We start from the raw sequence: 26,680 nt of genomic DNA on the forward strand, positions 1-26,680 counted from the left end.
ACATTATGGCATAAATTGTGATATTTTGGCAATAAAATTGACTTAACCGTTTAGTACTAGTCGGGAATACTGTGATCTTACTTTATACCTCAACAATGCCTTGTTGTCTTTTCTGTTGTCATCTCGCATCTCAGCTTGATCCGAAGCCATTTAAGCGAGTTATGGATTTTTGGTTTTCCACTCCAAATTAAGGAAGTGCTACTTCATAGAGAACCATTACCATTCGTTGAATTTTCAAACCAGAACAGTTATTTTCCAAACAAGGAAAGCAAAGGGGGGGGGGGGGGGGGTTCAGCACGCATCTGTTTAATAAATAAAGAATCCTAAGCCGTGTATCACACTGCGATAAAACACGACGGGCATTTGAGCACACGAGGGAAACGCAGTGTTTTCTACATTTCTCGAGTGATCTCAAATGTTCGGAGTGTTTTAGCACAGTGTAATACACGGCTTAGGCTTCTTCATTTGCTTTATGATATAGATTTTACACGCGCGAAACAATAAAACACGCTTTTCCTCTTTTATACTCTGATAAAACACGGGTTTTTGAGCAATCAGAGTGCGCGCAGGGTCCTATCTATATTATAATCTCTGATAAAGCACGTTAAAATAAGCCAATCCCTGAAGCTTAGCCAAAATCAACAACAAGCATTCTGCTGCTGATCTAAACGCATGCCAATGAATTAACAGATGAACAACGTAATTCATTAGACAAACAACTTACTATGAGTGAATTTTCCGTGGCCTTCAAAACATTCTAGAAAAACAAAACACCTGGAAAGGACGAATTTACGGTTGAGTTTTACCTTGCATTCTGGCTTCTTATTGGAAAATGTCTCGCTGATTGTCTAAATTCCGCGCACCGCAATTTTGAATTATCCACCTCCCAAAAACAAGCAATAATTACGCTACTTGAAAAGAAAGATATATAAAGACAAAAGACTTCTGAAATAATGGCGTCTAATCTCGATAATAGACATGGACGTCAAAATTACATGCAGTCAAAACAATGGCTAAGAGGTTGGAACCAACTTTACCCTTCCTTGTTCATCACAGCCAAAATGCGTCTATTGACGCGATAAGAACGATCGATGATACTTTAGAATGTGCAAAGAGAAACAACAGACCCGGAATTCTGGTAGCAATTGATTTTGAGAAGCTAGGCTTCCGATTCTCTTAACCGAACTTTCCTCATCAAAGTTTTGCAAAAGTTTAATTTCGGAAGGTACTTTATGCAACGGCGTCGGACCTTTTATACAAATCTATCAAGTTGCGTTTTAAACAATGATTTCACCATCAATTTTTTTCTCTGTCAATCGTTTACTTCGAGCGATCTGCTCTTCATTCTATCTTTGGAACTACTTGCGTGTTAAATGAAACAAGATCGCAACATCCACGGCTTAGTAATCAATGACGAGGAAGTAAAATTAACGCTTTTAATTTTGCTGATGATCTGACATGTTTTTTTTTTTTTTTTTTTAAGAGATAGGCTTTCTTATTTACACCTATTTGTAATTCTGAAATTCTTTTCAAGGTTTCCCGGTCTCCGTGTAAATGACGACAAAACTGAGCTATTTGCAGTTGGACCGCAAAACTTAGTACAAGAAGAACTTTATCAAAAACGTGAAAATCGATTAAAATATTACGAATTTAATTTGATTATCATAAGCCAACAAGAAAGAATTCAACCTTTAATTCTATTCTTGAGTCTATTAAAAAGAAAGCTCTTAACATGCGGAGGTGGCGAGGTCTTACACTACTCAGCAGAGTTCAAATCATTGAAACGTTTGCTACCCCCAGATTTACGTATAAGGCCTCACTAATCTCAGTCTCAGAGGATCTTATTGAGGGTGTGAACAAACTGCTCAATGATTTTATCTGGAAAGGAAATGACAAGATAAAACGCACTGCTATTATCAATGATATAAAGGACGGTGGCCTAAAGATGCTCGAGATCCAATCTATGATTTTGTCACACAGAGTCATTGCATTGAAACGATTTATTGAAAGGTTATAGAAACCCTTCAGTGTTAAAACGTCCTCGAAACGTTCTCAGTCAGGTAACACTGGCGGAAAATTTATTTTATGCTGTAATTGTGATACCCGTAAACCTCTTATTTATCTACCAGACTTCTACAAGGAGTGTCTCGATGCGTGGTCTGATATGAATACGACAAACGTAGTTTCTTATACCGGACGATGTTGTAAAGTTTGCCAAACAGTATATGGAACAATAAGTTTATCCTTATTGAGAACAAGCCGTGTTATATAAAACATATGGCTGTACTTGGAATCGTTAAAATAGGAAATCTAATATCTGATAATGGTAGGTTTCTCGAAAGTGAAAAATTATGACAAGCGTGACTATCTCCTGTCCACTTTTTTAAATTAATGGAAATCGTTAATTCTATTCCTAACGAATGGAAGCTTATCATCAAACAAAGTCAGCAACATATTTGTCTTCCCTCGAAAGACACGTTTCAAATTAACATAGAAAGCACTAAGGTAAATGTTTTGAAAGTTACATCAAAAATGTTTTACAATGAATTTAACCGCAAAATCGGCAAACCGGGTGCCTTCGCTCAAAACAAAATAAAGCTAATTATGTAGAACTTTCTCTGGAATGGAAAGAAATCTACTCTCTTCCATTTACCGTCACACATAATACAAAAATTAGGGAATTTCAGTACAAATTGTGAAATAAAATTGTTTTAACAAATGATACGTTATTTAGATTTAAAATGATTCAGTGTCCACTTTGCGCCTTTTGTCAAACATAAGCCACTTACTCTTTCATTGTAATATTACAAAATCTTTCTGTCGGTTGCTATTTTCCTTGATTATTGAACAAAGGATAACCTCAACATCTTTGACACTAGAAAATGTTATCTTTGGAGTATTCAATGTCGTAGAAGACTTTCATATTCTAAACCATCTTAAAAATGTCATCTTTATAAATGTAAATTAAATATCATACATCCGTCTCTAAAGGTCTCAATAGTCCAGGTTAAAGCAGTTTACCAGATTGAACAGAAAAGTGCAGCTACTAGCAATAACCTTGCATACGGCGACTGAATCCGCAGTATAAGCGGCAGTCAAAACCGCACTGTCCTACCGATATAACATGATGGTAGTCTTTTTCTTTGCTGCTAACAAACATTAGGACAATGCTTAAGTTACTTTTATTGACCTCTTTTTATACTTAACTGGAGATTTCTGGGTTCAATTTGATGAAGAACAACATTTTTTTCGAAAAATCACAACTATTACCCTACCTGGCAACACTCAACGAGCAATGATCATGAGTGAGTTACCGGACCCCGGTGACCCATTTTTGGCGCCAAATTAAAAGCTTGGAGGCACGAAATGTTTTATATCTTTCTCTTCTTACAAACTGATACGGGTTTTTGGAATTATAAATTCCTTTTCGTGAACATTAAATGCCAATCTCCAGTGAGAAAAGTTGTTCGACTTCAATGCCTTTTCTTTTAACATACATTGACGTCAAGACAGTACAATTTTTCCTGCATGCTGAATCCTGATTGGACAATTCAAATTTCAGTCACGCCAGCGATATGCAAGGAAATTAGTAAAACATTATAAAAAATGGAACAAATTTCTACCCTGTTTCAGCTGATTTAGCTTTTTTGTGTGATAGTGTATACAGATACCTATTTAGATAATAGGCCTCTGCTTCTTTTCTTTTCTTTTTTGTGTGTTTCCGTCCTTTGCATTTAGGTGTATTTTTTTTCCTTTTTTTAACTGCAATACTACAATCATTGTAACTCTTCGCTTGTAACTATAACTACAAATAAAAATGATAAAATACAGAAAATAAAAATCAAATCAATCCAATTAAAAGCGAACATTTAATTAATTTTTAGGATAAAAAGAGTTTGTACTGACAAAATATTTACCAATGACTTATAAAATAGAAAGTTAATTTAGTGTCGTTTATACTGCAGGAAGTTGCTTTTAAGGAGGAAGTTTGAAGTTCTAGTGAAAGTAATCGCCGTTGTTTCAGTCAAACTTAAGCAATATCAACTGAGTATATGGGAACGAAAACTGACCATCAAAACAGACTGACAAGACCGATATCGTACCCTCAATACGATTATGTGCATACTATACATGCGCGTATCATGAGATCAATCCAATTAAAGCGAACATTTAATTAATTTTTGATAAAAAGAGTTTGTATTGACAAAATATTTGTCCAAGGAATGATAAAATATAATGTTACTTAGGTGCAGGAAGTTGTTTTTGAGGAGGAGGTTGTGGAGACATTTAATATTAACGAGGTCGTAAAATTCAAGGTTTTGCTCTGGCATTGCGCTATTGAGAAAAATAACTCTTATGTTGCAAAACTCGACCTAATAATCTACCTCTCAAGAGAAATTTATTTCCGCCAAGTGTCACACATTAAGCACGTATCATAAAAGAAAAGGTAAATAAACACTATCTTATAGCGTCGACAAAAAGGAAATCCAATAAACTATAAAAATTAACTTGACCCTATGTATATGAATTTCGTTTACAATGGTTCGAGTTCACTGAAGGGTTTCACGTTTAATGGAGAGCTGCAGGGATATTCTACTTTCGAATTTCAAGGTCTTGCACTGATTTCACATGCAAACGTCAGTAATTTTACAGTCATACCACTAAACTTTCTACTGGGGTAAACGCAAGGGTGGATATGGTTGTTATTTCAAGCGTTTAGCTGTTTTTTAAAGTTTTCATAAGTGTTTTACAATTTAACATTATATAATGAAAAATGAAAGTAATGGCCCGTCGTTCTTTCTCAGAAACGGTAAAAATATAAAGTTATGCTTCGTTTAATTTTAATTGCGAGGAAATGTGATTTTCTTTCATGAAGCAATATTGCCTGTAAACTTTAATTAGTCAGTAATAGCAGTTCAATCTTCCTCGACAATCGGGACATTCTGGTGAAATATGAGGCAGATAATCACTAAACAGCGTCAAAAAAAATAAAGAATGATATTAAATTGGTCTAGACATAAATCAGAAGTACCAATTTCATTGTAATCAATTTCAAATTCAAGTTCAATTTCAAGTTCTTGTGAAAGCACTCGCCGTTGCCGGGGATGTGGAGGAGATTTCGGCCGCGTGCTAAAGGGAAAACAGTTTCAATGCAACCAATCACAAAAGTCGAAGTGCCAAAGACCACCAATAAGGATAAAATACCGCAATGACAGCCCATCTCTAACGCAAATTGTGATTTTAAATCACAGTGTGCATTTAGTCGGTTCATTTCGGGCTTTACTTTTGTCAGAAGAAGACGAGTGCCGGAAAAGTTTGAGATCTAAGGTAAGATCACTGTATTCACGATTAGTGCTGAACAAACCGCCATCTATATAGTTAATGTAGTTAAGCTTTCGATTTTTTCAAAATAAGAATTATACCAGAGCTTTCCCAAAGGTATGCTGCTTACACAAGTTACATGAATTTCAAAAGAAAGTGCTTATTAATCAATACATAGTTGTGATAGTATTTTGCAGTGAACGTTCGAGTGCAAGCTTTGGAAAAGGGTATTGTAAACTTGCTACCTTTAATTGGTCAAAGAAAATCTTATTTATTATAATACGTCTATTATGTTAAAAAATAAGTTAATTGAACTTCCAGTGGAAAGTATTTTGAAGTTGGAGAAGGACACACATGGTTGAAACCAACGGGAAATTGTGTATCCTTATCTGTCAACGGCAAGGGCTTTCAGCTATTAAGCTAAGAGTTGAGTCGTGTGTCAATTAGCTCATATTTGGTTCTTTTGCATGAAACAGGACATGAGGAGCATTTTCGTTTGGGGCTGCCTCCTGGCTGCACTTATCGGACCGTGCATGTCGGATATGTACTTACATTTTCCACCGGGATCTAATAACCGCTTAAATGGTGCTGACGTTAATGTCCAAAACCCAAATAGACTGTTTAATTCGCAGGTACTGTGCAATTTTATTATATGGCTTAGTATGTTGCCGATATAACTGGCGCTCTGATTGGCTAATTCCGCCTCCCGTAATGCCCATGGGCCGATTACGGGCCTGAAAAAATTAAGCAAAAAGAAATAATTATACTTTGCTTTAGTCACACCGTACGCAATCACAGGGAGAGGAGGCGAATGCTCCTTCAAAACCATGGATCTCGCAAAATTTTCGTCGAATTTCACGGGTCTTCTATGATCCAGTCTCGTTCTTTTAGCGGTTATCTGCGTTTCGCAGTCTTGACTTTATCACAAAGCTGTCTCGCAGTCTGTTTTTTTGGCAAGGCTAAGAATGTCTTAAAGTACGGCGATTTGGTTGCTTTTTCTTTCTATAAACAACGTCTGAACGTCTTAGAAACTGAAAATCTCGAGCTCGCATTTCAAACAATTTGAAGTCTCGGTCTCGCAATCGATCGCGAAGAAGTCAAAATGTCTCGGGCTCGCAAAAAAAACCGCTGGTCTCGCCTTTTCGACTCACATTTACCATCACCACCCCTACAGGGGGACTGCTACTTGGTCTGCTACACTAGAGATTTGCTAACAACCATTCTAACCATTCCAAATTCAAATTCTAAAATGTTTATCGACATCAGTTAGATGGTAAGTACAACATTCTTTACTTGTTTTAGAACAATGGAAAATGTGGATACAATGTTGGAGACAATGCAGACACGGACCCAGGAGCAGGCTCTATTCCAGAGTACAGACAGCTACCAATGGTAAATAGCCAGTAATAACAGAATGTTTTCTTTTTTACTTAATTTTTGGATTGGCTCTTATCACATTTAATCTGTAATTCATACATGTATTTGTTCATTCATTTTTTCGTTCATTTGTTTGTTAATTCGTTCTTTTGATAATCCATTAGCTGGCTCGTTCGTTCAATTGTTTGTTCGTTCTTCGCTCGTTCGCTCGTTCTTTGTTCGCCCGTTCGTTCACTCATTCAGTCAGTCCGTTGACTGGTTTGCGGGTCATTGATTCGTTATTTAATGTCAATTAATTGATTTATCGGTAGTTCGATCCGGGGGAGGTTACTCCCTTGTGCAAGCTACGTAGGTATAAGCGGCACCAGAAGGTATGATTTTGAAGCCGTTTCGGCCAAAATTGGGTATAGATTTTAACCATTTTGGTCTGATATAGGGCATGGTTTGTGCAATATGTCCTTAATTTCGGTATGTTGTTTAGATAAAATAAGTTCTGTTACGTGATATTAGATATCGGGACTTCGAGGCCCTTCTTAAATGTTAACGCACATAGAGAAGTGTACTGTTAATAGGGTATCGTTTTTAGGTCAGGTTCGAAATAGCAGCTACCCCCCCTTTTGGAGTAACAAAAAAACAAAAAATATGAAAAAGATTATCAATGTTACGGTAGAAATAAAGGCAAATACTCTGGACAGGAACCTCATTGTAATTTAATTTCTACTTTGCGGCATTGCTAGCATTCCAGGTGTAACAGTTTTCAATTATTAGGTCTCAATTCTCAAAATGCAATATTTGTGGGAGATACCCCATTGATTCTGCAATTCCAAGGTACCAGCCAGCCCCCTTGAAAAATCCTGGATTCCCCCCTGAATAGAATGTAGAAAATCACATACTTTGGTCTGAAAAAGGGCAAGGGCTTCAAGAAACACGCCTCACACAACTACCAAAACGTTTGGAGAGTATCAGAGTCCGGGTTAACTGACTGATTTTCAATTTGTTAGGAGTTCTACATGAGCGGATGTGATGAGGAAAAGCACAAAACTGAAATAGAAATCATGTGGACGAATCAACACGGGACCGGCCCAAAGACAGATGACATGGTGGAAACACAAGTTATCTTACAGTACATGTGTCAACCGTACCCCCAGGGCAAGATGGCTTCTGATAATGTGGACAGAGAGTTTGAATTCCATACGATTCGCAACGGCCAATCAACTGCCAGTCAGTCGTATGGAGACGGAGTGAGAGAGGATCAGTACATTTCAAAATCCTACGGAATTCATGAACCTTTCAATTACTTCCAGGCATATTACCGCAGGGAAAGAAATAAAGGTGAGACAGTAGTATGAAGGAAACTTAAATATAAATCAATGTTATCCACCTGTCGACTGAAACCCTCTATCCCTCCCTACTTCGGGAACACATAGAGCCACGTTTTTGTGAGGAAACAGTGTACCTGTCAGTGACTAACTCGTGCATGTCACATAATCTGCACAGTCTATCCCCATTATCGCTTTGCAGTCCTAGCCTGTGCTTGTCCATTGTCTTTTCTTATAATCCATCGCTCACAGTTTTCCTTGAGCTACGCTTTCGGAAAAATGTTCGCTTCTCGGAACAGATAATGTCCGCGGACAAATATCCGAGCATATTTTCGCGCCAAATGGAGGCTGTTATTTATATAATTTCGGTTGTCGTGTACTACTTTGGCGTTCATGTCTCCGGTGACAAGAAGCACGTCATGCATGTCTCTACTATCCAGTAACACTTGTAGTTTCATGTAGAACTCATCCTGCACTCTGCATCTTCTGTAGGTGCATAGGTGTAAACAACGGTCAGGTTTTTATGTTTGGAGAAGTACTTCGCGTTAATAATCCGTTCACTTACTGGAGTCCAGTCCATCAAGGCTCTTGTTGCGGCTTGTGACATCAGGATGCCAACTCCTTCCCCGTGGTTGTTGTCATCTGTTCCAGGATATATGGTTTCTCCCTCACCAGTTGCACTCTTCCCTGTTCCCTATTCAAGTGTGTTTTACTAATTCCTATGATGTCAATACCTCTACTGGTTGTTTCTCTCCTGGTCCGTGCAATGTTCCCACTTCTGTACAGTGTCCTTATGTCCCAATTTCCAATCATCGCGGTGTTTCTTGGATACACGAGTCAGTGGCCTATTTGGCTCAAGGAGCTCCTATCATGCGTCATAATCCCTCCGTTAAGGAGTGTAATAGACACATTGCTCTCAAGAATCGAATTAGCTCTGTTTTTGGTTTCAGTAATAATGTATTGTTTTACAGGAGAGAGTTATCAGCCCTCAGCCCAACCTCAGCCCAATCTGGAGGGCCAGGGTTTTTCTGTTAAGGTTTCCTTCCCTTATTACACGACTGTAGTGTCAGCGCTAATGAGCTCTATCTGCCCAGGTTTGAAATCAGAGTTTCCCTCTCGTATGTGATTTATTGTCTCAACGACTGGCTGGAAAGGGCTTTTGAGGCGGCTTTGGTTCGTCTATAGATGGTTATGCCTTGGGACGCGTGGAACTTTTGGAGGAAAATGTCGGCGCGACCAAACACCCCTCTCCTCCCTGGTATGACCACCGCGATTTGGTGCACAACTGTTTATTTGGCATGTAATTTATTCGCAACTAGCCTCCATATCTGGACTTCATTCCCGTATTCTGTATACGCCACCTGGGGACGCACCCGATGGGGAATGGTGCCCCATACACCAGTTTACATGTAATTTAAAACAGACGCAAAAGGGAACTCGAAAATTTTCAAAATTTGTATCTCTTAAAAAAAAATGATGTTCTTGAATATAGACAGAGATCGGTCTGTAGGTAATACTCCAAGCGCAGTCGGTGAGTCTTGAAAATAATATGTCCTTCTTCCTGTATTCCAAGTCCATTGTAGGTTCATCCATTATGAGTGAGAAATATAAGAATTTTTTGCATGCTACTTTTAAGAATTCGTTCTTCAACTAAACACATGCGCAGGCACAAGTTCAAACCTCAAAAACCCGTTTTGCTTATGGCACAGGTTTATTCACCGCTGACCAACACCTCGGAGATGATCGATCGTTTTACACACGTCAAAACACTGGTGGAACTATATATGGCTTTGAAATCCCCGAGGAACGTGATTATTTTCCGTACTGGGGCCCCACCCCGTGGAAGGACGTTGCTATCATGGTCAGCGATAAAAAGACCGAGGATTTGATGAAGAAATACGTCAACAGTACTCATTATGGACATAAATGTGAGTTTTACTTTTAAGCTTTTTATCATGTCAATACCATTGCTTGTTGTCGCCTCTATTTTTATCGTTGGTCCTGTTTGCAGCTGATGTGTTAATCAGTTCTACTCCATTTTGTCGTCTCGAAGCCTTTTGTTGCCAACTGAATAACAGTTTCAATAAAATTCATAATACAGAAGTCTTCTGACTGTTTGGTCAGTGCGACGAATATAGCTGACTGAAAAGAATCAAGGGAGCTGTTTGACTATAGCTGTGGTGAAAAAAATTGGAAGTTTAATTGAAAAAACACTGCAATGAACCAGATAAGTGTTACAAAATTACGAAGCCTTTGACTTATTATACCTTGACCGTGTAAGTTTGCCTGAGACCGTTTAAGCAGTCGTGTTAAAAATTCTGTTTCCAGCAGTCAATCGGTCAGAAAAACATGAAACACACGGTATCGATACGGAATCATATTTCGATTGGTTTACGTTACTTTTTCCACGCTGACCACCGGTTTCACTTTCTATCAAGTGTTCTGATTGGTTCAGTACACAATTTGTGTTATTGTGATTGCTGTAATAGGCCATATCCGAGTTACCTAGTGCCTCTGTTTCAAAACGAGTTCTTCGTGCGTACCATTTCATATGAAAGAGAGTTTAATTTGCATTACAATGAACATGTAGGCGAAAACGTTTTCTCTTGAAGACTCGTTTTGACCCGGAGGCAAAAGGCAACTAGGAAGTGGCCTATTGATTATGCTGACATCAGGGAGTTTAAGTAACTACGACGGCGACATCGAGGACAACGTCGATTAAAAAGTGAATTTACATTTTACCTTCGAATCTCGCGATACTCGAAAGTCATTTACTTTGTTTCTCTTTGTCAAAACTATCTCGAAACCGAAGAAGGAACACAGCGTAAAATTCGAAATATAACTTTTAAAAATTATCCGTTCTGGTCCACGTTCTCTACACAACGCAAAAGTTGGTCATTTCACGTTGCTGTTTTGCAGAGGACGGCAGAGAAATGTACCAAGAATTACAACACACGTGTACAGCCATTGTTCTGCTCATTAAATTTTTTGTTTAAGCCTGGCTCACACTTGTGAGATATGCATAACTGTAGTGAAATAAACACAAGCGCAGGCACAAGAAAAACCGAACATGTTTCTTTTTCTTGTGCTTGCGCTTATTTCACTAGTGTTAACCTTATCTCACAAGAGGCAACCTGGTTATTTCACTAGTGCTATGCTTATCCCACAACTGTGAACCAGGCTTTCCCGTTACCGTTCGCGTTGTAGTTTTCTTAAACTCCATATTACATGTAGTTTCAGTCATTAGTGTTTTCTTCAACCTTTCTTTTACAGACATGTGTGTTATGCCAAACAATTTAGAAGGTATCACCTGTCCACCACCCAACGGACAAGATAATCCCGCCTTCCAATGCATCGCTAAATACATCACCGCGGAGTCATGTAAAGCCGCCGGAGGAACCTGGAAAAAATTCATTGCTAACTACTTGGAAAAAACTTCCGGAGTGTTGAGCACCTGCCATGATGTGGGAGAAATGAAGCTGGCAAGAGGTATACCGTACGACGCACACAAGATCTCACAAGGAGCTGATAACAAGTTACAGTATGTTCTCCTTCACAAACCCCCTGAGGTGATCTACGCCCCATCCACCGTCGTTAACCACAATGGAATGAGCATGGAGGGAAATTTTTCGACGTACAAGTGGAAGGTTCCTTGCTTCCCGTCCAACACGACACAGCGTTGTGTGTTGCGGTTGAGGTGAATCAAACTTCAGTTCTTTCCACCAACGGTCTAACATTTCCTTTTTATTCTAGTCTTGAGATTTCTTCGCATCAACCACCATACTGGGTACCCGAAAACCCTACCTCAATGAAATCAGCTAAACACACTTCTTCGAAATCGTTCAAAATTGCAGTGAAAGTAAAACATTTTCCAACACCTGCTCCATTCTTATCCTGTTAATTTCCCAAATAGTACCGATGAAAGAAGCTAGCTACTATTTTAGTATCTGTCATGTCTTGAAAGGTCTAATTGCACAAGAGAGGCCAAACGGTGTGCGAAACCTCAGGCACAATTTCTCCCAGAATGAACCTCTCCGCTAGTAAATAACACATATATATTTTTCACAGATACAACATCACCACTGATGACGTTCCACGCGAGTTTAATGCCAGCAACAATAATGAGTAAGTCACGGTTTATGTTATAGTCAATAAAGTGGTAGAGATGGCATAACATTGACGACATCATATCCCATAATTGAGGATTTTCGTAATATATATATATATATCTATATATCAGTAAAAACTCAAGAGCTAGGTTATATGGTCATTATGGTTATATAACTTAGCTCTTGAGTTTTTACTGTTATTCACCGCTCTAGTTCAGCTATTGAGCACTTTGTAGTGCTATCTATCTATCTATATCTATATCTATCTATCTATCTATCTATCTATCTATATATATATGTGTGTGTGTGTGTGTGTGTGTGTGTGTGTGTGTGTGTGTGTGTGTGTGTGTGTGAATCTATTTTCACGAGTAAACCTGGAGAAAACCGTTGCAATTTCCCCCCACGGGAACTGTTCACGGAAGCCCGTCACCCATTACCTGACCATGACTCGCGTCTCTGAGTTCCTAGAACTTTGAAAGTACCACAGCTATTTATCTTTGCTTTCGCAGCATTACGCCTAATCCAGTAACGAAAGCCGTTGACAACACAATCGATCTCCAACTCGCTTTGAATACGGCACAGGTCGGACGAACATTCCAGGACAGAAGTCATGTCTTCATTTTAAAACCACGAAATCATCTGCCTCTGAAATATCAGCATTCCAACATCTACTACATTGGAGGAATGGGAAAGAGAGGAAACATCGTACAGACTTACCCGGCCATGGAATATCGCTTCACTCCTGAACGTACTACAGTTACGACAGAGGATGTGTTGTGTTTTGTTTGGTCAGGTGAGAAAAAATATTTAAATGCAGATTACTGCCAGTTACTGATTACCGTTTAAGTTTAAGATATTTCTCACCCCTTCTCCCTCCCTCAAGCCCCCCCCCCCCTGTTTCAGTAACATCCTAGTCAAAACTCTGTGAACTTGGTGAAATGCAAACCTTAATGTGCTTTCCCCTCTCTAGTTAGGTCCAACGCCAGACAATTTTTTGTAAGCTAAGGGTTCATCGCTATTAAATTTCAGGTTACAAGAAATATAACACTGACAGTTCTATTGTTAATTTCACATTTTAGGTTCCAACAACAATCCGTCACACTATGCTGGACAAGGACAACATAGTAAGAATCCCGGGAGGTTGGAGGCGAGGGCGGGGGAGGGTAGGGGGGGGGGAAGGTCTCAAATATAAAAAGGCAACGATGCTCCTCAGAAAATTTGATTTAAACCCATAAAGGAGAGCGACCTGGGCGTGGCTGGAGCTTTCTTTGACCCCTTTAAGACAGACAGACACGAAGAGGCTACAATGGCCTATGAGAAAAATAGTAACGCTTCGTCTTAACTATAACCTCTCATCGGGCTAGTTTTCACTGTCTTCATTAACTATTAACTCTCATCGGGGGAGAGATTCTCAGGTTTCATAAACTCCTCAGACCTTCAACACATCCGATGACTATATGAGATTATGTAATAATATTGCATAATCTGACAAAAAGACGAGAATGCTTGTTGGAAAATTGGATTTTTTACCCACCAATATGGGCGTGGCTTGAACTTTATTTGACCCTTAAAAACAGACAGACACAAACCCTAAAATATAAATAGTGGCGTTCCGTCCTAAAGACCCAAAGCGAGATCAAAATCCGTGATTTACACCCCTAAGATAGATGACGGGCATCCCCGTCCGTTCAGCATGTGACCCTCCACCCCTGTACGCCCCCACCCCGGGATATTGAAATAACTATTGAGAAAGTATTGTATTTGTGCAACTATCAAAGTAAGGGGTGTTTCCTCTGCGGAAAAGTTCGCTGTCCCTTGCAAAATCGAAAGAGTAAGGTAATGTAAATCTTATTTATAGTGGGTCATGCAGTTAGCTATACAAGCACTAAGCTTAGCTAGTTTACAGGCATACCACTGAAACAAAGGACACAAAATATTTTAAACAAACGTAACATAGTAGAAAATCTGAACTGGCAGGAGGCGCGCCAGTTGGCTATTTACAAAGCGTGACCGTAGATTTGAGCTCGGGACTACCGAGAAACAAATCCCGCTAGTGGCAGGGTGGAGGCCTTGAACCCGGGACCCCCGGATTATAACACCAGCGCCTTAAACCACTCGGCCGCGTTGCTTTCAGAGTACTCAAAGAGAAGAGAGGAAAAAGGAATGCTAATATACAATTTGAAATTGGTCGACCTTCGTTTCAGGTACTGATCGCACCAACGTTTGTTGGGTAAAGGAAGGATGCAGCTATCTCAAACCAAAAACATGCTCCAGCCTCCCTCTCGAAGTCGTCGACCATGTTGATGAATTCGATGCTCACAAGTTGAATCTTCATCTCAACACGGGATGTTTCACGGGGCAAGCGCAAAATCACGGTCAGACTCTTCAGAGTCAGCTGGACAACGCCCCAGCCTCCTGCAACCCGCCGTGTTTCCGCATCACGAAGCCTGGGGAGTACTGCTATATGAGCACGCGCAACAACAACTTCTCCAACCGACGTCACATCGGCAAGATCACTGTTACCCAGGCTGCCAAGTGATCTGCATGTCTGCAGTTGAAATCATTTGTTTCTTGAGGGTTCATGTAGTTTTGGGTTTTAAGTTGTGGGATCATTGCTTTTGAACTAATACAAGCCTAAGGAATCTTGTTTGTAGCATTCTGCATGTTTGGAGTTGAAATCGTTCATTGCTTGAGGGTGTATGGAGTAAATTAAAGCCCGGTTTTTAGTTGTGGGTTTCTGTCATTAAACTAAGGAATCTTGTTCGTAGTACTCTGCATGTTTGGAGTTGAAATCATTTCTTTCTTGAGGGTGTATGTAGTATAGGGTTTTAAGCTGTGGCATTATTGCTTTTAAACTAATACAAGCCTAAGGAATCTTGTTTGTAGCACTCTGCATGTTTGGAATTGAAATAGTTCATTGCTTGAGGGTGTATGGAGTGAAACCGAGATTTTAGCTGTGGGTATTTGTCATTAAACTAAGGAATCCTGTTTGTAGTACTTTGCATGTCTGGAGATGAAATCGTTCATTGCTTATAAGGGTGTATGTGGTATAGGATTCTTAACTGAGGGGTTGTTGGTGGTTGTTGCTATAAAACTAATAGAAGCCTAAGGAATCTTCCATTTAGTACTCTGCATGTATCGGGTTGAAAGAGGGTTTATGTAGCAAAGCCGGGTTTTAAACTGTGGGGTTTTTGTCATTAAACTATAGAAGCCTAAGGAATCTTTTATTTAGTACTCTGCATGTATGGTATTGAAAAAGGGTTTATGTGGAAAAGCCGGGTTTTTAACAGTGGGGTTTTATCATTAAACTTATATGCAAGCTTAAGGATTTTGCTTGTAGTACTCTCCATGTCGGGAGTTGAAATTGGTTATTGTTTATAAGGGTGCATGTAGTAAAGCCGGGTTTTTAATTGTGGGATTTTTGTCATTAAACTATAAAAACCTAAGGAATCTTCTATTTAGTGCTCTGCATGTATGGGGTTGAAAGAGAATTTATGTAGTAAAGCCGGGTTTTTAACTGTGGGGTTTTTGTCATTAAACTATAGAAGCCTAAGGAATCTTGTTTCTAGTGCTCTACATGTATGGGATTGAAAGAGACTTTATGTAGCAAAGCCGGGTTTTTAACTGTGGGATTTTTGTCATTAAACTATAGAAGCCTAAGGAATCTTGTTTGTCATGTATGGGGTTGAAAGAGAGTTAATGTAGTAAAGCCGCGTTTTTAACTGTGGGTTTTTGTCATTAAACTTATACAAGCCCAAAGAATCTTTTTTGTAGTACTCTGCGTATATGGAGTTGAAATCGTTCATTTCTTAAGGGTGTATGTAGTACAGAATGTTTCACTGTGGGTTGCTACAATTAAGTGAAAACAAGCCTAAGGAAACTTGTACTGTTTATGGATTGGGGAATAAAGAAAACTTGCGGGATATTGAGTTTGTGTATTTTCTTTCAACAAATATTTTTCCTTTTAACGACATTGCCGTTGTCGTATCCTTTAGTGAATGTATCACCTATTTCTCCTCTGACATTTGCAAGATTGCCTCGACCAGGTAATAACTGTGAGCAAAGAGCGATCTCCTATAGTGACACACACCCTAATGAAGTGACATTTCCTTTCCCTCCTACTTGAAGTAATCCTCTTTCTGGCGCTGGTCAAAATTCAAAGTCTGCTGGCTCACGTTATCCTCATCCCAAGGTGCTTTGTAGCTGAGTTGAGCCCGCGAACCTGACGGCGCGGGGGTGGGGGCGGGGGCGGGGGGAATCGTCGTACCTTTTAGGGGTTAAAAAGCAGATTTGGTGCCTCTTAAGGTGTTCACTTTCAAAAGGTCCCACAGGGTCCCACAGGGTCCCACAGGGTCCCACAGCAGTATCCGCGGTATCCGCCGCTACGGGTATTGAGCCCAAAACTGTCAGTGTCAGTTAAGTGTTGCTCTAGAATTGGTACCTCTTGCGGTGTAAAAAATTTCAAGCCACGCCCACAAAACAGGGTCTTGGCACCTCTTAGGGGTTTTATTCAAAATTTCCTTCGAACACTCCCTTCCCGGAGAGATAGCGGTAAAGGCACACCTTTGTTCTCCCTAGCGAGCACAGTTTGGCCGCTCGAAATCCAACACATAACAGACCGCCACTGCGACCGGTTGCACTAGCTTATCAGATCTTATCAGACTGCTCGAACCACTTCGCCATGATGCTTAGTACAGCGTGCTCAACAACTTATCTTTGAATTGAATAAGGCGTGATTTCTGGATAGGGAATTCTGTGCCAAAACAAAACTACACATGAAATGAAAACAGATTTCGCTTAGATTCGCCAGGGTTCATTATGGCTTCGGCCCTGATAGAACCAAAAGCGCCGCGTCTGTTTTCCTCTGACAGAATGATCAACACGGCTAAGGTCTCGGTCAGCTCCTGTTTCTGTTGTCTGTAGTGAATGCCAGTATCCGGTATATGCAAACGATGCATTGTTTTTCAGTTGCTCTAGGGCAGCGAGTAAATGATTTTCTCTAAGCTTAGTCGTTTATCCTTTTGTGAAAAGTTGGTTACAAATTAATGATTATGAAAATTGAACTAACTTTACGGTTGAAGTGCTGGTCACTTTTCACTCTACTCAAATCAGATTTCTTAGTACTGGAATTTCTAATTTCTTTTGTTCAAATCTAGAAAATAAATACAAATTCCTAGTGTCTACATATCGTTTTGTTAATTATTCATGCACCTCATTACAGGAGTGACCTCGTCCCTAAAAAACTAAATGCCAGTGTTTAGCCTTTACAGGTAGAGCAGCAGCATATTTCTTATCATACTGTACCTGATGTAATCTAATGTAATCAAAATCTTCCATGTAAATTGTTTCCCCGAGCCAACAAAGATAATTGCTGTATTGTTGTTAGTAAGTTGTCGAGAAAAGTAGGTGCATACTGAGCTTGCGTGGAACAAAGGGCTTGGGCAGCTGTTAAGGATCTGGGGTAAAACAGAAATACTGTTCTATTAGGAAAAAATGTTTCCCCGTATAAACAGACCCTCGCTCTTCTCTTGCGATGGCAAAGGAAATGCGAATGAAAAACAAAAGTTCAATATTACAATAATTCACTCAATTTGTACAAATCAGTTTCTTTGTTTATCTTCAACAAGTCGTTAGAAAATGTTTCTAGCACCTTAACTGATGCGAGTGCCCCATTTAAGACGACAATTCCGTCTTGTTACCGTGATTACAGTCTCCCAAAAACATTGACAGTGTAAAAAATGGCTTATAATTGAATGAAAATCTAATCTAAGCTGCATACAGATGGTCCATTCTTTAGCGATATTAACCGCTGTCATGGTGTTTGTGGAAGAGTCGTGTGTGAAATGGAGATGCCTGCTTTCGCCACCTACAAGAAATTAGATAAAAAAGATGAACTTTTTATTGTTCCCTTTTTCAAGCAATTATTACTCAAGAGACTAGTCATTCAGTGAGCAAGTGTTTGGCCAGGGACGTAGCCGGGATTTTTTTTAAAAGGGGAGGGTGTGGGGGTCACATTGTGTCAAAGTGAGGGTACTCACCAGATTGTCATGTCGACCTCCACAACTGTTGTAAGTTATTTACTTAAAAAAAGGCTCACGAAGGAGGGGCGGGGGTGGGGGGGTGGGGTGGTCACGGGCAGTCCAGGACCCCCATAGCTGCGCCTGCGTTGGACGGAAGAGAAGTTTGGTTCTGCTCCGAGTTGCTCGGTTAAACTTAAAAGACCTACAAAGTTTACGTTCCTCTGAAGAGTGGTTTCTTGGAGCAACAGGCGAGAGCGCATAGAAACAGAAGGAAAATTTGGATGTGGGTCTGGGGAGTAAAAAGGTGACTGTCGAAGGTATCCTTCACCACCATCATAGATTTTTCTTCCAACTCGGCGTTGCTGAACTCGCAGATCTTGCACACATCTGGAAAAGCTAGGTATTCAGAAAATAGTTCAGAGCTTTGAACGCGCCACCCAATGTCTGTCATCACCTTGTCGTAAAATTTGTACCACTCAATGGAGTCGGTGAAGCGGACGTATTTTTTGTTTGCCGTTAGCAAGGTGGCCTCTAGAACATCATCTCTCCGTTGAAGTTGAACTTTTGAATTAAAGCAAACAACGCTGCCAGCATCCACAAAACCTTCTCTGGTCTTACTGGCATGAAAAATACCAGACCCATATGCAGGCAATGGGAAGGTACAGCATTCTTCAAGTTCCAACGTTCTTAGAAAGCTCGTGGTGTCCGTTTTGACACTGGGCCGTGAGAATATAACCCGGTTATTTCATCGGCGTTTCCTAAATCTGAAGTTAGCGGGAAAAAAAAAAGTAGCTACTCTTCCATTGTTTATGCCAAGCCCAATTGGAGACTATATATGGTAAAAGGTGATACTATTGGTCAGGTCTAAGCGACGTAAGGAAGTTTTGAAACATGGCTGACAAGAAATAAGTCTTTCTGAAAGTTTCGTGAATATTCCTGATGTGAGTCCGTTTTCTTTCAAGTTAATATCGACACCATCTGTTTCAGATACTCTTCCAGTCAATTTTGCTCGTTTAGGAGTGTAGTTAATTATTAATCCAGCCGGCAAGCATTCGAGACGTATACATCAAGCTTAAATTTGAACGTATGCCCGCATATTTTTATCCCTCTTTAAAGCATTGCACAGATTGGTAAGTGAACCGAATCGAATTGCCTGAATATACCACACCAGAATGTGTTGACTATCACATCAAATGCTTTCTGAGAGACTTTAAAATCAAGTTCACTGTTTCCTTTGAACAAACCTAGTCCTCTGAGCCATCTGGTATTTACTAAAAGATGTAAACCGTTCATGAAGGAAGGAGTCACACCTAAAATATATATTTGTTAATTAGACCTTTCACGTCAAAAATCAACATCCATTCCCAGTGCGAAGCCAAATGTTTCCATGTACGTCAAAATATTCGATCAAAGAAAAATAAACTATCGTGGAAGTACAGTGAGCTCTTTAAAGGCCTGGCATAAAGAGGAAACATGTTTCCATAAATGTCTACCGGGTGGCAAAACTGGTAGGAAACACGAGAAAATATGTAGCTCACCGAAATGGCTAAACGAGGAAACATGTTTCTGGAAACACCGCGGGTGAATGCGCACTTTCAAATTGGCCCTGACCTTGGGGAGTGGGGACGGGACTGGCCGGCAACATTTTTCTTGCACACTTGACGATCGCAACATGGCCGATGTTGAAGTCAATGTTGTGATTGCTGTGATTGTAGCCCTGTGGATGAATAAAAACAGAAAAAGCGAAATACAGGGCCGGGCAGATTGTGGCTGAGAAGAAGAAACGAGAGGGGGGCGTTTCGGACAATTGTAGGCGAATTGTCGGCGGAGGACACGGCCGCGTACAAGTCCAAATGTTGCCGAACAAATGTTGCCGATGGTTCAGTGCCGCGCGGAAACACAGAATGTTTCTACCGTGTGGCAGAAACATACTTTGTTTCTTGGAAACAAAAATTGACGTTGGAAACAATTTTGCCCGTACGACAAAACTGGGAAACATTGGGGGAACATACGCGCGCTACGCATGTTTCTGGAAACATGTTTCCACGTTTTGCCAGGCCTTTACACAAGAGAACAAAGGCAGCACACTCAGTTGCTCGTCCTTATCAGTCAAAACACCCGAGATAAGAGTCATCGTGTTAAAAAGCTCATTGACGAAAAAAATTTCCACCAGACCTTATAAAAGATCAAAGTTTGGTCACAAAGCAAAGGCGACGCACCCGATTGCTTGTTCTTCTTGGCCGTCGATAAAACCAGGAACATGGAACATTCCGGAACATTCCGGAACATCCCGGAACATTCCGAAACATCGCATAATTATAATAATTATGAGAAAAATATGTAAAATTACATTTTCAAAACTAAATAAACAAAAATAAACTGGTATCAGCTCGAAAATGAAAAGATGTTATTGGGGATAGGGGAGCCGGTAGTGGAGGGGTAGGAAGCGTTGGGTTTTAATTCAACTGACTGCAAGGAGTGCAGGCTCCTCTTCTTTGCCGCCAATTGCTTCACGTCGATTCACAGTACTCTGTTTTTCAACACAGACATGGACGATTCGGACGATGAATGCCAGGTAATTCATTGTGTCTTCTTTTTTGATCCCTGATTTCTTCAAGATCTGAGATGTTCGTTCTGGGCATCATACCGTTGCTTGTTAAGTCAGTAGCCATAGTTTTGTCACTGTTCGGTCTTCATGTTGCTATTTACCATCCCCAGTTTTCGCGCCGCTCCGCTAGGATCGTCTGACACTATGACCCACCAAGCCTTTCCGGAAGCCCGAGTAACAAGCAAGTTATTATTACCTAGTAGTAATCAAAGATTAGGGCAGCGCGTTCACTCGCACGCACGTACTTCGCATGTCTGGTCTACTCTGGTGGTGTTCGAATAGCTCGATAGAAAACTAAGTTTGATCGAATGCCAGATAACGATCTGCACGTGAAGTTGAACTAGCCATGAATAGATTATAGCCTGCAGTAAAAGTAATTTTAATTAATTAAGTATTGACTTGTACTGGACAAAAAAAATTTTCCAGTTTCAGATCGCCAACACTTGTGACAAATATTTCTTGAGACAATAAAGTTTTGACCAGCGACCCTGCAAGACAGCGCGCGCGTCACCAAATGTTTTAAATTTTGTGTTTGTATTTGTTTACACTGTCATAGGAGGTCGAGCAGTCCGAACTAGTTTAGACAAGAAACCCAATGCCGAAGAGTTTCTACTTGATTTCTATCTCATGGAGAAACTATTTCTTCATGAGAAATCGTGTATACGTATATCTTTGTAATGACGTAATGAATTGAATAAAGAAATCACACTCGTGTACCTGTATTTTTAGGTCTGATTAAGGAGTTCGAATGCCACCACCTTGGTTTTCTGTGAATAACGAAATCTGGGAATAAGGGACAGTCACGTGATTAAACTGACGGCGAACGACTGGAAGGAATGGATTACTCTTCTTAGTTGCTAGCCTTCACTACTCCTCCCCTACCGACTCCCCTATCCCCAATAATATCTTCTCATATTTCAAGCTGATACCAGTTTATTTTTGTTTATTTTAGTTTTAAAAATTTAATTTTAAATATTTTTCGCATAATTATGGTAATTATCCGATGTTCCGGAATGTTCCGGAATGTTCCATGTTCCTGGTTTTATCGACGGCCCTTTTCGAAATGGTTGCCTCGCACTTTATCGAAGTCTCTGAAGAAGAAATGAATATAATGAAAGATAACGCTATTCTGAGAAACGCCAAACATGCTAAGTAAGATGTGAATTACAAAGAACTAGACGCTTTGCTGCGTGTACCCAGGCAGTCGTTATACTGAGAAGCAATAGCTATATTGCAATTGAGCTAAATGTTCTGCATTTGAAGTTGTACGAAATTCAATCGAATTGATGTGCTTATTCTGGTGACCGTCGAGGCGAAAATCGTTTTCCTCGGTTTTCTCGAAGTCAAAGCGCTTCGAGCTCCAAAAAACTATATCACGTTTCATATCTACCTAAGGACTATTTGTGGACGAAAAGAGAGAAAAATCGATTTTTCGACTTCTGCCATGCTATGTTTGTGAATTAGAAAAATTTACTCTTAACTGTGTGCTAATAGTGTAAAAATCACGAATGCCGTTCTCTGATTGGCTACGCTACTCGCTATCTATACTGTTGTAGATATATAGTGAGTAGCGTAGAAGTGGGCCCTTGTAAACAAACTGGCGGCCGCTTCTTTGCGTTTTCGAATTGTCTAGGAAGATGATTTAGATAAAGTTATGAACGACTTGTAGACTTATACTGAAACAATTAGATTATTCGCTCTCGATTTCTATCGCGTGATAGTTCACAATCTAATTGTTAGAGTATCAAAATTCCCCAGAACTGTTCACGAAAGCACTTTACCAATCACCATGACTCAGTCGTGGCTCTGGGTTCCTAGAACTTGACTCTCCTGCAATTTGGAATTATCACAGCTATTTATCTTTGCTTTTGCAGTATTACGGCTAATCCAGTAGCAAAAGCTGCTAACAACACAACCGATCTCCAACTCGCTTTGAACACGGCTCAGCTCGGACGAACATTTCAGGACAGAAGTCATGTATTCATTTTGAAACCTCGAAATCAACTGCCTCTGAAATATCAGCATGCCAACATCTACTACATTGGAGGAATGGGAAAGAGAGGAAACGTCGTGCAGACTTACCCGGCCATGGAATATCGCTTCACTCCTGAACGTATTACAGTTACGACAGAGGATGTGTTGCGTTTTGTATGGTCAGGTGAGAAAAAAGAATTACATGTAGAATGTAGTTTCAACTACTGATTACCGTTTAAGCTTTATTCTCATTCCTTCCCTCTCTTTCAAGCCCCTTTGTTTTAAGATCCCATTCAAAACTCTGTGTACTTGGTAAAATGCAAATTTTAGTATGCTTGCCCCTCTCTTAGTTCCAAAATCAGTCGATATTTCGTAAGCTAAGAGCTCATTGTCATTCCGTGTACTCACTCACAGTGTGTGGCTTGGTTGTCAATTAATTAGCCTTTGTAAGAAAGGAATTGTTCCCACTTATCCGGTACTTCTCAAGATTATTTGAATTTTTGAACAACTTATGAACTTGCAAACGATTATTTTCAAGTTCCAAGAAATATAACACTTACAGTTTTACTGTAATTTCATTTTTTAGGTTCCAACAACAATCCGTCACACTATGATGGACAAGGAGCACAAAGTAAGAATCCCGGGAGGTTAGCGGGGAAGGGACTCGCATATAAAATAGGTCCGCAATGCTTACTTGTGAGCTTATGCTTAGTTTTATTCCATTCGGTTGAAGTTTGTTTTTAAAAGTCAGTATCTGGGAGTTTAATTGCTATAAGTGGGAAGGCAATCACTGCAAAGATAAAGGTGTTACTTTGAAACTGGAGACATTGTACTTGTGGTAGAAAACTTGTGGCCCCTTGGTCATTTCCTCGAAGTAAAACCAAACAAGAGAGACAGGCTTGTAAGGAGAGTCAGGCTGAAAACCAAGTCCGCGGTCCTTGAACGTCCCATCGACAAAATCGTTCTTCTAGAGACTCCTAGACTCCGCGCGAGCAGCTAAACATTGTTAATCTTGATGTCCTCAATAGACTGCGAGCAGTCTCTCTTTTGCTCGGAAGTCCGTGGGGAAGAACGGCGAAGCCGCAAGCCGCGAGTAGCGCGGGGGCTCTCGTTCTTCTTTGCGTTCTTCCTTACGGATTTTCCAGCAAAAGAGAGACAGAGACTGCTCGCAGTCTATGTCCTCAACCAAGAAGTTTGCTTGTAACGTCAGAGAACAGTTGTTTCTTTATTGACTTGATTGTGATGAACCATTTCGAATGGATTTAGTGACAATGTGTTACTCAAGTTTTTCCGTTTGAATCACTCAACTAAGTTAAAACGCTTTAAGTTCGCATTAAGGAGCTGGTAGGTAGGATGACATTTTCCCTACGTGCGTTACACTTGATTTAAAATTTAACTCGTCGATCACTAACATAAACATATAAACATAAAACGTTTATTTTAACACGATAAGAATCAAAGCTACAAAGCTTCTGGGGTCATGTATACTACTACATCAAAATACGTTAATTAATTCATGTGATTCGTTGCGTAAGATATTTGTTCAGTATGTATTATATCAAGCAGCAATCGTGTCAATTGCATCGAGTTTCAGTTAAGTTCATCAGTTTCTTCAATCTACCAGTTCACATCAATAGGAGGAAATATATGTAAGTTGTTTGTCTTTATCTTTTTGAATCTGTTTTTCGCCTTTTTGCGTTTGACGAAGTGGAACGCAAACCTAATTTTGACCTGTGGCTTTTCAGAGTTGGTTTCCCTGTGCACGGTTCTAGGCTGAAAAAACCACATTCCTGTAAGGACACTAAAATGGCCACCCCGCTTGATTTTTGCAGGGGCATGTCACGGCCAGTAAACTGGTACCGTTTAATACTAAGACATGTGATAAGACATGTGACGAACATGTGAGTATGTGAGCAGGCCATCTGAGCTCGTCTTTCCGATGGATCCTTTTTTGACTTCTTTCTGTTCAGTCGCCGTACGCCTCGCTATTATGTGCTCTCAGCGTTAGATTTTGGCGAATTTAAACGCTTCGATGGCAGCATTTATCGCAATCTGAGGAAATTGTCCTCGTTTATTACACGACTTGGCTTTGGGATGACAACCGTGGGAACAGCTACATTTTGATTGTCGCGACAGATAGCTCAGTCTTTATCCGGTCGAAATTTTATTGTTTGGAATCGGTGGAAAAGTACTCTGAAGGTAAGATCCATAAGAATACTTTATTCATCAGGGGAAATACTCAAATTAGTCGCGAAAAGAGCACGCGACTGCAAATGCTAGCTTAGAATAATGTGCGTAATTTAAATATTCTATGAAACTTGAGAGACTACAGAAACTGACAGCGTCACGCAACGTATCAACAAATCGTGACCTCTTCACTAGCATGGACTTTGACACTATGCATATCTGACTGTAAAACCTCGGTTGCTGCTGAAAAATGTTGATTTTTAGCAGTAGACAAAGGTTGAAAGTCAGCTAGTGAAATCATTTATTTACGATATATAATTATATATTAAAGTGAGAGCGTCGAACGCACTCTCATAATCTCTGATTACTACTAGTCTTAGAATTATTGTAGCCTATTGCTCTTTAGTCGAACACCACATGATTCAACCAGATAGGTTCTAGAATTACCTCTAAATCAAAGTGAGCAATTCGTTTTCAAATCACCTCTCGGTCTGATGTGTACATTAATTCGAAGGTAACCACCGCTCAAGTTTACCAAGGCTCAACTGAAAGGAAATTATGGCCACTAATTCGAGTGAAGAATCAACCACGCGCGATCAAGACAGGCGACCTACATGCAACATGACCCGGGACAACGAAGGAATTCGACACATAAAATCCCTTGAACTTTGCACAGCGAAAGCAACCATTGCCAAGTAGATCAAAGAAGTTACGGAATACATTTCTTTTTCTCGAAAAAAGAATTCTATGAGACACATATGCATGACTATTATGTCAAAATCCGTGATTTACACCCCTAAGATAGATGACGACCATCCCCGTCCTTTCAGCATGTGACCCTCCCCTCCCCTCCCCCGCACACCGCACCCCGCACCCCGGGATATTGCAAATAACTATTAATACAGTATTGTGTTTGTGCAGCTATCAAAATAATGGGTGTTTCCTCTGTGGAAAAGTTCGCTGTCCCTTGCAAAATCGAAAGAGTAATCTAAGAAAGAGAGGAAAAAAGAACGCTAATATACAATTTGAAATTGGTTGATGTTCGTTTCAGGTACTGATCGCACCAACGTTTGTTGGGTAAAGGAAGGATGCAGCTATCTCAAACCAAAAACATGCTCCAGCCTCCCTCTCGAAGTGGTCGACCGTGTTGATGAATTCGATGCTCACAAGTTGAATCTTCATCTCAACACGGGATGTTTCACGGGGCAAGCGCAAAATCACGGTCAGGCTCTTCAGAGTCAACTGGACAACGCCCCAGCCTCCTGCAACCCGCCGTGTTTCCGCATCACGAAGCCTGGGGAGTACTGCTATATGAGTACACGCAACAACAACTTCTCCAACCGACGTCACATCGGCAAGATCACTGTTACCGAGGCTGCCAAGTGATCTGCATGTCTGCGCAGTTGAAATCATTTATTTCTATATGGTTTTAAGCTGTGGGATTATTGCTGTTAAACTAATACAAGCCTAAGGAATCTTGTTTGTAGTACTCTGCATGTCTGAGTTTAAATCGTTCATTACTTGAGGGGGTATGTAGTATAGCGTATAGGGTATAGGATAGTGGGGTTATTCCTATATATAAGACTAATACAAGCCTGAGAAATCTTGTTTGTAGTACTCCGCATTTATGCAGTTGAAATCGTTCATTGCTTGAGGGTGTATGTAGTATACAGTGTTTAACTGTGGGTTGCCGCTATTAAGTGAAAACAAGCCTAAGGAAACTTGTACTTTTTATCGATTGGGGAATAAAGAAAACTTGCGGGA

The 26,680-nt window shown here is 40.1% G+C and overlaps 1 protein-coding gene across 3 annotated transcripts; it reads left to right on the plus strand.

Annotated features, from left to right (window-relative positions):
* Nucleotides 1-5,268: 5,268 nt before the first annotated feature.
* LOC110047171 (protein DD3-3-like) lies at nt 5,269-26,680 on the plus strand. 3 transcript variants are annotated; one of them, XM_089291947.1, is made up of 10 exons: nt 5,269-5,328; nt 5,799-5,954; nt 6,625-6,714; nt 7,701-8,031; nt 9,728-9,946; nt 11,292-11,715; nt 12,087-12,143; nt 22,630-22,913; nt 23,316-23,360; nt 25,968-26,680. In XM_089291947.1, exons 2-10 carry the CDS (start codon nt 5,802-5,804, stop codon nt 26,300-26,302), a joined length of 1,938 nt encoding a protein of 645 aa, XP_089148073.1. In that variant the 5' UTR covers nt 5,269-5,328; nt 5,799-5,801; the 3' UTR covers nt 26,303-26,680. The 3 variants fall into 3 exon arrangements, with proteins under 3 accessions (XP_089148073.1, XP_089148072.1, XP_089148071.1); XM_089291946.1 differs by lacking the exons at nt 22,630-22,913; nt 23,316-23,360; nt 25,968-26,680 and adding exons at nt 12,637-12,920; nt 13,207-13,251; nt 14,332-16,050; XM_089291945.1 differs by lacking the exons at nt 5,269-5,328; nt 22,630-22,913; nt 23,316-23,360; nt 25,968-26,680 and adding exons at nt 12,637-12,920; nt 13,207-13,251; nt 14,332-16,050 and having other exon boundaries at nt 5,790-5,954.

The sequence above is a fragment of the Orbicella faveolata genome, unplaced genomic scaffold (genome assembly GCF_042242905.1).
Source record: "Orbicella faveolata isolate gen_17 unplaced genomic scaffold, um_ofav_v1 contig_24, whole genome shotgun sequence".
Taxonomy (NCBI): Eukaryota; Metazoa; Cnidaria; class Anthozoa; order Scleractinia; family Merulinidae; genus Orbicella; species Orbicella faveolata.